The sequence below is a fragment of the Apaloderma vittatum genome, unplaced genomic scaffold (genome assembly GCF_000703405.1).
Source record: "Apaloderma vittatum isolate BGI_N311 unplaced genomic scaffold, ASM70340v1 scaffold8008, whole genome shotgun sequence".
NCBI lineage: Eukaryota > Metazoa > Chordata > Aves > Trogoniformes > Trogonidae > Apaloderma > Apaloderma vittatum.
In genome coordinates, this window is record NW_009729011.1 from 52331 (window position 1) to 65449 (window position 13119).

General features: G+C 49.7%; 1 protein-coding gene across 1 annotated transcript in view; it reads left to right on the plus strand.

Annotated features, from left to right (window-relative positions):
• Nucleotides 1-13119, plus strand: part of SMARCC1 (SWI/SNF related, matrix associated, actin dependent regulator of chromatin, subfamily c, member 1) — a gene marked incomplete at its 5' end in the record, with an annotated part of 65513 nt that overhangs the window by 52201 nt on the left and 193 nt on the right. Inside the window, one exon of the mRNA XM_009874290.1 lies at nt 11609-11785. Coding sequence (XP_009872592.1) covers nt 11609-11785 — 177 coding nt within the window. The remainder of the gene's footprint in view (nt 1-11608; nt 11786-13119) is intronic.

Genomic DNA, 13119 nt, shown 5'->3' on the forward strand with positions numbered 1-13119 from the left:
TCGTCCATTCATCGAGTCAATCCAGAGGGAGAGGTGCTGGTGGGTGAAATCACGGTGGGTGTAATGGATGCTCTCTGTTACCTCGTGTTTTATAAGTGTAAAATGGGAACAGACTTGCTGGAAAGATGAGCTCTGCAGCTTCATTTTTACAGCTTTTGCCCCTGTACCATGTGTGCAGATGCAGTCTGGGGAGGAGGTATCTTGTCAGTACTCCGAAGGAGGGAGTGAAAGAGCATGCCAGGCTCTTCTCAGCAGCACCCAGCGATAGGGAAACGACGGGCAAAAATTAAAACACGTGAAATTCCATCCAGACACGGAAAAATACCTTTTCTTCCTGTGAGGGTCAAAACCTGGAGGAGGTTGCCCAGCAAGGCTGTGGAGTCTCCATGCTTGGGAGACAGTCGCCTGGAGCTATAAAGTAAAAAATGGAGCTGCCACTAAGTATCATTTTCAGATGTTCTTAGCTTATTTGTATTTCCTTAGACTTGTTTTATGCCCAGTGATCTGAGCAGAGATGCTCCTTCAAAAACAATCATTCCCTCAAATTCTCCAGTTCATGTCACATGTCACTGTATTAAAAAAAAAACACAAAAACACAAAACAAAACTCGGAGAAAGGACTGGAATGGGAAGCAGGGCCAGGAAGCTCCTTAAGTAGTTTCCTTTGGCAGGAGACTTGATTCTAATGTGCTCCCGTGCCCCACGTGGGGCTTTTGCTTTCTGGCTTCTGCCTTTCACTTGTGCTCGGTGCCAGATGAGAGTCACGGCACCGCGTTGGTCAGAAGGGCGACGTGAAAGTCTCCAGCCCACGGTCCTGCTTGGAGCAAGGGCAGCTGTATCGATTGCCCCAGGATTTGGCCTCTTGAGGTTTGGTATCTCTAAGGGTAGAGATACTCCTCGTACCTGACCTGTAGTAGCCTGCTTGTCTGACTAGACCACAGTGAGGGAAAATAGCTTTTGTCAGTTTTCAGCTGCTTGACCAAAAACTGTTCTAAGAGAGGACCTGATGGGTTATTAGCCAAAAAGATTTTGAAATACCTTGCAAAGGCTGCTGCTGAAGAAGCCGAGAAGGTTGACGTATCAAAATGAAAAATAGGATGTGGTAACAGAAAGCCTGCGGGAGCTTGAGTTTACATGTTAGAAAAAGATGTGTGTTAAATGTGTCGTTTGGAAAAGAGTAGAATTGCGAGGTGAAGTGACAGGATTTGCAGAAGACCTCGAAAACGCGAAGCGTCTAATCTCCACCGTAACAAAACTTGATTCAATCAACAGATGCAGAGTGATGCTCCTTGGAGAGCAAGGTAGGAGTTAGTTGTCTCATGCTCTAGGTGCTTAAGCTAACTAGTAACTGTCTTAAAAAGAGATCGGAGTCAGGGAGCTCCCAGGTCGATTATGTGCTTGTGGACAAGAAGTTAATGCCGTGGTTTGGGAGATGTTTTGGGTTTTTGCAGAAATTGAATTGGGAGTGTGATAATATATAGTCTGGTGTTTAGATGCAAATAGCTCTGTTTGTCGGCCGCATTGACAGCTCAGGTGTGTTCGCTTAGCAGCAGAGACACGTTCTATGGAATGGAAAATTGGCAAATTGAGAACAGATTACAGGAAGGAATCGTTGCATCTTTGTCAGACTAGCTCTTACTTACCAGCTGCGATTGAGACTGAAAATGTAACAGGATTAAATGTGTCGTTGTATTCATTGGGGGACTAATAAAAGCTGATTTCTAATATATTCACGTCCTTGGTTCACATAACGCTTTATTACTTCAGCACCATTGTAATCATCCAGGCCCTCTGTATCCCCAGCGAATCCTTTCAGCACGTGTGGTGGGGGCGCAGTGCTGTGTTAATGAGGCTCTTTTTCAGATTTGATTAAAGTTAGTCAATAGATTGACTTTTCCACCCCTGCCCCTCCTGTTAGAGGGCAGCGAGCCGATGGCCGGGGCGCAGCATCGCTCGCTCCCGTGACGAGGAAGCATCGGGTGCTTCTTTACGTTAAAGGGTTGGACTAGATGATCCTTGAGGTCCCTTCCAACCTGGTATTCTGTGATTCTGTGATTCTCGTGCCATGTAGATACAGGACAGGATCCTGCCCTTCACCTAGGCAGACAGTTGCTGGTTTGATGTTTTTGTGAAGGTGAGAATCCAGAGGCCCATCAAGAGTCTGAAGGGAAACCTCTCTGCTGCTTCTACCGTGTCCCAGCTGATCTTGCCTAGAAAGCAAAATAGTCTCTTCTCCTCAGGTGCCTCATTGGAAGTTTGTTAGAAATGCTTGGGAAGTCCACAAGTGCCAAAGCTCTTCGGCGTCACAGTGGGGCTTTGTGTAATTTGAGGGCAAGAAGAGAAAATGGGAGAAATCACCATTTCCTCAAGTGAGTTCGACACTTCAAACTCCGAGCTGGTCCAGGGGGTGTGCGTGTAAATAGTAACTTGGGGATCCTGCAGCCCCAGAGACAGTGACACACATTGACCTGATTTTAGGTAAATTAAGATGCCCAGAGTTTCACTTTCTTTGACACATCAGCACGTCGTCGCAGGGCGAATCTCTGCTGGAAGTATCCCTGTAGCGCGCAGCGGGCTCCGGAAATCTTCCTGACGTGCTGGAGCGGTCGGCAGTTAGGTTTTGTGTACGTACCCGCCACGTGTTCTGTATGTTAAAAACCAATCCCTTACCGCATCGGTCGTGTTAAATACTACAGAACTTTTATTGTGTTCTGCGTACTTGCCTCACTTTCACATCTTGAGGGCAATAAGTCTTGGAGCGTTAGTAGTCCAGTACTTTGATGACAGACCCGTATGTGCGTAGATCAGTAGCAATTTTTGCTGCTTGGTTACTAGTGATCCTTTAAAACTTCACCTTAATGACCACGCATCCGTAGGTTCCTCTCTGTGTGCGGGCCCATGAGTCTCCTGCGGTCTTGGTGGAGCCGCCTGAATTTGGAGGATTAGATGCATTTCATCCTGCTCCAGAGCGCAGAAGAAACGTGCCAGCTCTTTGCTGCTGGGGGTGCATGGCTTCCCCGCGCAGAGCTTGACGTGCTTTGGGAAGAAGAAGGAGCGGTTTCTTTACTCGAGTTCTCAGCTTCTCGCCGGTAACAACCCGCTGTCTCCGCGGTGGCCAATTTCAGGAAAGCTCCGTGATGGATACCACAGCGTAGTTCTTCCTTCGGGTAGAAAGATGTTATTGGGGACTGGGAGAAGTCGCTGCCTGCTGGTCTAACAGCTCTGCGGGAAGAACCGACCCTTTCAGTTTGTGTTAGAGAGAAAAATCCCAGAACGACTGAGCTGGAACTGAGAAGGACCAGTAGGCAACTTTCCAAACCACGGCCCCCAGGGGAAGCTGGAGATGGAAACACCCTGCACGATTTCCTGCTCAGCTGCGTGGTTTTAACTCCAGACTTTACCTTGGTTCTCCTCGATGTTTTCAAACAGATTCCCGACCTTAATAGTGACTAAAAGTGTAACTGTTGGTTCAGTAGACCGTGAACAAAATGCTAAGTCGCGTGTCTTTAAAGTGATTGACGAAAGCTGAAGAGATGGTAGGAAACAAAGTGATGAAAGGGTCTGAAGAGGCATTTATAAATGCAAGGAAAAAAACTAATAAATTCCTGCTTAGGGCTTTTCTGGATTCAGAGGCAGAAGCGGTTGTGCCAAATCTCGGAGCTAAAAGTTAACAGTGAAGCTTTTCCCAGAAAAACGTCCTTTAGCTTGGATGCCGGTCTCTGGACGCGGCTGGTGAACGTCTCCCGTCGAGGACCAGTCTTTGCAGTGAGAGGCATTTCATCAGCCTGGCCACGTCTCGTTCTGCCGGGCCGTGGAATTCATGAGGAAGAGCCGAAAGGAGTCCGGAGGCCAGCGCCCGCAGGCAGGTTCAGTGAGAGACAAACCCAGGTGAGGCAGGAGAGCTGCTGGTGAGTTCCACAGAAAACAAGAATTTTGCAGCGGGCTGGGTATGACACGCAGCCGGGGAGGCTTCTCAGAGCCTTTGGCTGCTTCTCCCAGGGCTTTTCTTTCTGGCACCGCGTTCAGACATTTGTGTTCAGGTTTGGACACCTCAGTATAGGAGAGATCTGGAGGTGTTGGAGCGAGTGCAGGAGAGGGCAACAAAGCTGGGGAAGGGCCTGGAGAACAGACCTTGTGAGGAGCGACTGAGGGAGCTGGGTCTGTTCAGTTTGACGAAGAGGAGGCTGAGGGGGGATCTCATCCTGCTCTACAGTTACTTGAAAGGACATTGTGGAGAGGTTGGTGCTGGTCTCTTCTCACAGGGAATCAGGGACAGAACCAGGGGGAATGGTTGCAAGTTGCAACAGGGCAGGTTTAGGCTGGACATGAGGAAGAAATTCTTCACAGAAAGAGTGGTCAGACCCTGGCACAGACTGCCCAGGGAGGGGGTTGAGTCGTCATCCCTGGGTGTGTTCAAGCGTCGCTTAGATGTGGTGTTGGGTGATGTGGTTTAGGGGTGACCTTGTGGTGTAGGGTCAATGGTTGGACTCGATGATCCCAAGGGGCTTTTCCAACCTGAATTTTTCCAGGATTCTATGATCACCAATTCCTTTCCCACATTTTCAACTTCATTTTGACTGAGCTTGTTTCATTCCTCCCCTCTCCTCTCGAATTAAGACTTCTGAAATAAAAATTGGATGCCAGTTGCACTGGGAAAACTGCACCTTGTAATTAGAACGGAAAATTAAATTCCCAGTTTGTCCCTGCGTTACCGGCCCTGCCGCCAGTTGTATCGTTTGAGGCACATTATGGATTTCTCTTTGTGCAGCGCTCTGGTTATCTGTGAAACGCGAAGAGCCTCGCACTAGCGATCCTGGTGGTGTGTAATATGAGAAACTTCTTGAAATTCTTGGAGGAAGAGATGGATGTGTATTAATAGCTGTCATTAAGTAACTTTTCCCTTTGGTGTGGGTTTTCAGCTGGTAAATAATTCCGACCCAAATGGGATAAGGAGGTAACGAGACACTTTCCCCTACAGCGGGATGAGTAATTCAATAACCTTTTCCCCCAATATATCTTGCATAATTTTCTGTCGATGGCTGGAATATTCAAAAGAATGCCTCGAAAGTAATTTGGGGCTTGTGGTTTTTCAAGTAAGCGTCGTGCATTTCATTATTTAAAACTTGTGGGTTTAAACTAAGCATCTGGATGCTGTGTGCTCGTCAGGCTGATCACAATTCCAGGATTTTTTTATATTTTTTTCAGTACAGATAAGGATTTTGAGTTCAATTCCCTTTGGTAAATATTTTCTGAGAACTGTCAGCGCTTTCGTTTTTATCCATCGCGTGTAATGAGCTTGCTGCCAGGGGACACGCAGGGAGCAGTCAGATAAAAGGGGAGTCCCGCGGGCGGCGAACGTTCGCCCACGGTGCCGCGATAACATGTGTCGTCGTGGGTTTGCTGATACAGAAGCATTAAAGCCACCTTGGGTGTATCCTTGGCCACGTGAAAACCTGCCCGGGCAGGAGGCGCTGTGGGCTGGAATAGTTAAATACGAGTTAACCAGGGGGACAGCGGTTCCACCGGACGATGATTTTCATGATGCGCGCGGCGCTGTCGGCTCAACATCTGCAGAGCTTCTCCAGGAGGTCTGAGCAGCTCCTGGCTCCTGACAAGGATGTATTATTGAAGATACATTAATATTTGAAGGTCGTCCTTGCCCGTGTGACGCACCAAGCAGCTGCTCGACAAAGGATCTTCCACTGTGTACGTGCTTTGTTTTAGAAAAATAAGGGTTGAGCCCTCGGCCGGGAGGTGGGGTGAGTGTCGGGACCCCGCGAGCCCGGCACAGCCCAGCTCGGCGTTCCCAGACGTCCTGTTTCGGCGTGCGGATGCCTCCGTCGTGAACCGCGCCGGAGGGGAGCTAGGGAAGAACGCGATGATAGGCCAGCCAAGTGGAAATTCTGCCTCTTCCCCCCGAGACGCGATGCTAAATGAGTTTATTGTGGTTAATTATTCACAGTTCTTGGCTGTGGGGTCGTCTGCTGCAGTGCGTGCGAGGGGAGGACGTGCCGAAGGAAGGGACGTGCCGGCAGAGCTTGGTCGGGAGCGCGGGTTGCCCGCTCTTGCGAAAACCCTTCCCGGTGGGAAGGAGTGCGTGGCGCAGCGCTGCGGTGACGCTGGCACACATTCCCTGGAGCTGTTCCCCTATCAGGTGTGGGAAACAATTCATTCAGTAATAGGAGAGCGAGATCCCAGCGAGGCGCATCCCCTGCGGAGATGGGAGGAACGTTGGTGCACGGCTCCTCTCTGGAATCCTGGATAAAAGGAGAGACTCTCTTCACGCGCGTCGGCTGCGGTGGCAGATTTAGCTCTGAATGGTAAACAGGGAGAGGTGGGCAGCTCCAAGTGTGGTGCAGCACTCCCTGTCACCCGCTGCAGCGAAACAGAAATACTGAAACCGTTTGCCACTTCGGTGCCCCTCAAGTAGCTGATTTAATAGAGGTAGAGGCTTATTTAATAGAGATAAATACCTTGGAGATCCTTTAAAAACAGCTCCTCATCCGTCTCACTGTAACACGAACCTGCAGTTGGCAGTTTGCTAATGATGGAACGCTCCAGAGCACGCATTAGAAAACGTCTACAATCTCCAACGTGTAAAGGGGTTTTTTAAATTTTTTTTTAGTCTGCTAAATCTCATTTTACTGAACCTTTTGGCTTTTATCTCTTCCTGCGGCTGCCGTTTTTATCTCTTCCTGCGGCTGCCGTTTTTAAACTCCCCCCTTTATGTAGGTCACACTTCCACATTTTATGCTTGAGATGCTGTCTTGAAGTGGTAGCTCTTGTAAAGTGAATAAAACGGCCAACCTGTGGAGAAATAGGACTTCATTTTTGCCAGAGTGGTGGTAGTAATTTCCCCTCGTTTCATCCCAGTTTGGTCGGGTAGCGCTTGGTTCCTGCCCGACTTAACATTTTGGAGTTCTGCTGTGGGATAGGATCGCTCCTCTGCCAGTACCCTGAGTGAATTTTGAGACAAAATCGTTGCATCGCGTGTCAGGAAGGCAAAAACTGGGCAGCCCCCGCTGTGCTCAAACACAGAAACTTCTCGGCTCTTGGGCTTCTTCAGCAGAACCACAGTGCTGCTTGTTTTTAAATCTCCAAGGTCTAAGAGAACAAAAGAGGAAGAGCTTTGCAGATCCCTCCGTCCAGGTAGGCAGGTGCTTCCCAGCCAGCATCATTACAAGATTTGGAGTTGTGACACACTTTGAATTTTTGAAGAAGAGACATTTTAGAGGTGATTTAATTCCTGATTAATGGGTGATTTTCAATCTAAGCCAGGGTCCTCGAATCTTTGCATCACTGCAGCTCTGGCAGCCTTTCCCTCGCGGAAGGAACACTTGCCCAGCGCTAGGGCGTAAGACCTCACGTGAAGCCGCTCCGTGTGTAGGAAGCCTGATCCAGGTTCAGGTGTTTCAGAAGAGGGTTTATTAATATTAATCACTTCATTAGTGCACAGAGAGTCTTGCAGGCCTGTGGTGTTCGAAGGAGGATGGCCAGATGACGCTTGGAGATGTTGAGGCTCCTGTCAGGCAGCAGCTCCCAGGCTGGGGATTTCTCAGTTCCTGGTCTCCTTGTTCCAGGTTTTGCGTTTTGATTCCCCGATCAATGTTAATTTTGCCGGCGACTAACATCCCTCGTAGCTGGAATTATTTTCTCCTCTTGCTAAGAAGCCCGCTACACCTTTGGGCCATGTTGTATCTCCACTTTCTTGTTGTGGCTGCCCTTCTGCCCAGTTGCCCTGTGCGTCTTCATGCTCATAGCTGCGCTTGGTGGATTTTTTGAGGGGGTTTGAAAATACAGGAGTTTGTGTTAGTGAGTTCCATGGTGTAACTGAATTCTGTGTAAGTGGATTTTTAAACCCGCAGCATGAGAATTGCAGTGGCCACTTTTTCTTTTTTTTTTTTTTTCCTAAATTCCCTTTTATTCAAGGGAATGAAATACTGAATTTTCCCCTACCTCCTACGATCTTAGACATGCCATAAGCTGTCATCGCTTCCCCCAGACAGACCCAAGTACCCTGGTGGGCATGAGCTGTACACCTACGTCTGGGCTGAGTCCACTTCTCTTAAATATTACTTGAGTCTGCTAGAAATCATTCCAACTGACAAGAAATATGCAGCCTCTCACTAGAGTGAGGTAAATGCTTAAATTCCCTCTTTGCCTATGAAACAAGACCAACCTGCGCTGATCTGGCCGCTGAGGACCAGACTATATTTGCAAAAGCAGCTGCTGAAGATAGAAGCTCCTCTTGGAGGGCTCCTCACACAGGTAATTGGAGCAGAAGAGTATAAATTTTTCCTGGAAAGCAACTACTTCCAAGTTGTGAGGACATTTCATAAGTGAAAAGAACAGGGTGTCAGTTGCTGACGTGGCCAGACGAGCCTCTCTTTTCTTCTGACGTTGCTGAGGGTAGAGGATTTTTTTTTTTTTTTTTCATGTTCGTGGTTTTCAAATGTTTCACCTGGAGCTTCCAACAACTGAAAATCAAGCTGCTGTTGCTGTGACCATGGGGGTCATCACATAACGTCGGGTGTGTCAGACATTCCCACATCCGTCTCCTGCAAATCGGACAAAATCCAGATTTCTGGAGCTCGACCAGCTGCCCTCGGGCTCCAACGGGCTCTGCTCCGGGCTGAGATTGACTGGGCCTCCCGGCTGGGCTCTGCACAGAGGCGGCCTTGCACGATGGAGAAGCCCTGCTTGCTGCTTCTCTGCCTGCTCTGCTCATGTTCCAAGCTCTGGGCTGAAGTTCCTTCGAAGCTCAGTGCAGAACCGATCCGGAGGAGCCTGCGGATGGGCAGGTTTGGGCTGTTCCCAAACCCAACGGCGTCTTGTCTCCTGACGGTGCTGGTCCTGCACCACTGGATTGCCCAGATGGGAAAAGAGCTGCAGGATCAGAGTCCAACCATTGACCCAACGCTGACAAGTCCTCGACTAAACCAGCTCCCTGAGCGCTGTGTCTGCCTGACTCTTAAATCCCTCCAGTGACGGCGACTCCACCACTGCCTGGGCAACCCATCCCGATGCCCAATAAACCTTTTGGTAAAGAATTTTTTCCTGATATCCAGCCTAAGTGTCCCCTGGCACAACTTGAGGCCGTTTCCTCTTGTCCTGTCACTTGTTACTGGGTTGAACAGACCAATCCCCACCTCTCTACAACCTCCTTTAAGGTAGTAGTAGAGAGCAATAGTTCTCCCCACAGCCTCCTGACCCACTTCCGATACTAACAGGTTACTACGTCTTTACGTCCTGGCCCACGCCTGGCTGTTGGCTTTGGGGACAGCGTTCTTGTGTTGCCTGCTGTGCCCTCTCTGCCCACCAAAGCCGGTCAGAGGGTCCGAGCGCTTTCCCCATGGCGAGGCTGAGGGAACGGGCCTTGTTGAGCCCAGGGAGGAGGCGGGTTTGGCGGGACCTGCAGGACCTAGGAAGAGGGCATCGAGGAGATGAGACAGGCTTTGCGTTGGTGGGAGTAAGAGCCACAAGCTGGATGAGGAGCTGTTTCAGCTTGGATATGTGGAGGTCAAGCAGTGAAAGAGGTTGCACAGGGAGGTGGAGCCGCCTCCATTCCTGGTGCCTTTGGAGATCAGTCGGGTCTTGACAAACCCTTGAGGAACCTGCTCAGACCTTAGAGCTGACCTTCTGGGAGAGCTCCCCTTTGCCAGGAGCCTGGAGCAGAGAGGTCCCTTCCAACCCGAGTTCCTCCACGACGGAGGTGACGCTTCCGTCCCCTCGCAGCCCACGCGTGCAGGGAGAGGGGAAGGCGAACGGGCCACGTGGAGGAACGTCCAGCTCAACTCGTCTGCTAAAGGGGAAGCAGACAGCTCGAGCTTTGTCACCCGCAAAGGCACGCTGTGTAGTTCAAGGAAATGTCCCACCTTTTCTTTTTCCTTTTGGGCTGTTGACTGGAGGCGTAATGATTCCAAGGGGCTCCTTAGATAAACCACTTCTTCACCAGCACCAACAGAAAATATTCGGATAGTGGTGGGGACAAAGGAGGGGATTCAAGGCTCTAATGCTCGCAGCGTTTCCGCTTGGCTGCTTCTGCCGCTCTTTAATATCTAGTGATGGAAATGCCACGATGTGCGCTGCAGGCCCCTGATCAGCGATGGACTGTGTCCAGGGATAAACTTCAAGTTCTGGTTTTTGCCTTTGTAAATGCTTTGAGAAATCTGATGGTTGCTGCAGAGCTTTACATCTGCTGCTGTGCAGGCACGCTGGCCTTGCTCCTGCGCTCCGGCAGCACCACGCTGGCACGTGGACCTCTTGCTTGTATGACCAAGCAATCCTCTAATATCTTTTCGTGGTTCGACGTTTCCGAGTCCCCGTGAATTTGGTTCAGCGCCTCTGCCGCAGATCCCCAGGGCCGTATGAAACCGGTTGGCTGTAGCGTGCTGGATTCTTTTTCACTGGGACTGTCAATTCATCTGTTTGTCTTGCGTTTTTTCTCTTTTGACCATCGTTCCGTAGGCGTTCCTGCAGGCTTGGAGCTCTCTTCAGCGATCTCTGTAGCTTTCTGTAGGAGGAGAAGGACTCGAGGTGGCAGGGGGACCTCACCTCTGCCTGGAGGACGCTTGCCAAGAGCTTTGTTTTGGGCAATAGTTTGTGAGCCAGGACCATTTCCTGACTTCCTAGGAAATGGAATTGAGAGATATCCCTAAAATATTACTCACAGCTCTTGTTCTGAAGCTGAGCATAAATACGAGTTAATGGTGTTTGTGCTGAACTATTGCCTCGTTCCCAAATCCAGAGCTCCCATATTTTAACCACCGGTGTGGCTCTGGTGAGTTTTTATGTTCAGTGTCTTTTTTTTTTGTTGGAGGGTTCTGTCATCACCCTTTATTTCATGTAATTGCCTGGGGTTTGGGGGGAATGAGCTCTTCTGAAGGGAAGCTTTTACAAGCCGTGCCTAATAGCCGCTTTTCTAACTAAAAATACTGTACCTTTCTCTAAGTGTGTAAAAGTAATTGTAATTGGATTATGCAAAGTAATCTCTTCAAATGGGGTTTTAAAGCATCAGTCAGCAAGTTGTAGGTGTCTGAAGCTGGGCGGTTCTAACAGTTCCTTTCTGCCGCTGAAACATAAAGGTCTCTTACAGAGCGGGTGGGTAAGGAAAGACTCTTGGGAGCCCTCCCTCAGAATTGGGCTTTTAAGAGTGGAAGTTCCTCTACAGCCTAATTTTTGCCTGTATGATTTCAGCTCTCCCATTAAATTAATCGATTGGGCTTTGTGGCTGTTCTTTTTCAAGTGCTCTTACTTTGATGCCTCCTTATTCCAGCAGGGTTTGTTTCCCCACGCCTTCGCCGAGGTGCTGTCAAAGGCCTTTTAGTAGGAGGTTGCTTCAGATGTTGGCTTTTGACTACGAGCGTTGCCTTGCCTCATGTCCTGTGCTGATGTTTTTGGGGGGTGATGGTTTCCCGGAGGAGCGCGTTGACTTTGGGGGGATGAGAAGACATTTCCTTCGGTGTTTAGAGCACAACTGGAGTTGACTTTCATACCCAAAACTTTCTTTTCTTGCTGCTCAGAGAACAACAAGACTTTGGTTTTCTCTTCTGGTCGCTTCCACGTTTCACGCCAAGTCTCACGATCGTGTCTCTTCGCTGCCGTTGCAGGTCAGATGCCAGGACCCGGTTCGATGATCCCTGGGCAGCCCATGCCGGGCCGGATGATGCCGAGCGTGTCGGCCAACATCCACCCTGCCGGCGGCGGTCCTCCCCCACCCGGCATGTCGCCCATGCCAGGAAATCTCATCGGACCTCGCGTTCCTCTGGCAGCTCCAAATGGCATGTGTAAGTGGCTCTCCAGCAGAAAGTGCTTTGAACGTGCCTGGTGTGGGTTTTTTAGTCACTCGTCTTGTTGCTGAAACAGTCAGTGTAGTTGAAACCCCCTTTATCCATTGCAGGAATAACAGGATCCGCACGTGGGAAGCCAGAGCCCGGTGCCAGAGGTGTGCTTGAAGCTTTAAGTGCTCATCTTCCCTCTAGGCATCGAACCGGACTCCATTGTCCTTTATTTTATTTATAACATCCCTTATTTTATTTATAACAACGCCAAGGCTCTGTGGTCATCATCAAAAACCTCTCCCGGCTTAGTGTGGAAGAACGCACGGTTAGAGGTTCGGGAATTAACTTCGAGCTAATACAATCACAGAATCATGTATGGAATAGCAGGGGGCGGAATCAAATCGAGTCCAGCGGTACCTTGCAGGAAACTTAGCGCCACGAAATTAGAAAGAGGAAGCCCTAATGAGGAAGAAGCAAAAGGTATATTGGGAATGTTCTTTACATGGTATAAATACCTGCACCCCCGAAAAGGAAGCCGATCGATGGCAGCCAAAACCAAGCAGCAGCGGGAGTCAGTCTCTGCTGTGTGGGTGTTGCTTGAACGAGCGTGAGAACGTGGCCAAACCCAGAAAGCGAAAGCGAAGCTGCCGCAGCCGGCGCAGGATGTGCCGTCGTGAATTCCTCGTGCAATTTGTCCCTGTTCGCTGCAGCCTGGGACGAGCTTTTGGTCTCCTTCAGCGCGGCAGCCTTAACCCCCAAAAACATTGTTTAGTGTAACGAGGAATTGCGATCGCTTGTAGTACCGCGCCCAGAAAAGCCGTCCCGTTCTGGCTTCAGGGAGCTGCAGAGGAGTACAGACACGTCTGCCGGGGCACCAAATACTCCACCCTGTGCTATTTTAGTTGAGGCGTTTTCTCCTTATTCTTCAAGCTTCCCTTAGTTTTCCTTCGCTTCTTCTGAGCCTCTACCCCTGGGAATGGCTGATGTCAGTTTGTATTCCTGCTTGCTCTCTTCCCTTATCTTAATTTCTTTTTTTTTTTTTTCCTTTCTCTCCCCTGCTAAACAAGTCAGTCATGTTCCATTAACATCTCCTGTGTGTGCATGAAAGCTGCCCTTTTGTGTACTTCGTTTCTTCCCTCCTACTTGCTGCATCCGTGGATTCCTCTACTTTAACCTACATACGCTGCTCAGAGCTTAAGCGCAGGCCCTGCCTGGCTAAAGCCCGTTGTTCTGCCTCTCTCGCACAGAGCAGGCGAGCGCAGAGCTGTGAGAGGAGAAATGCCAAGTCCCGCTCTCCAACTTGCTTGATGTGAACTTCGCCGGCCACTGAGCTGCCTGCC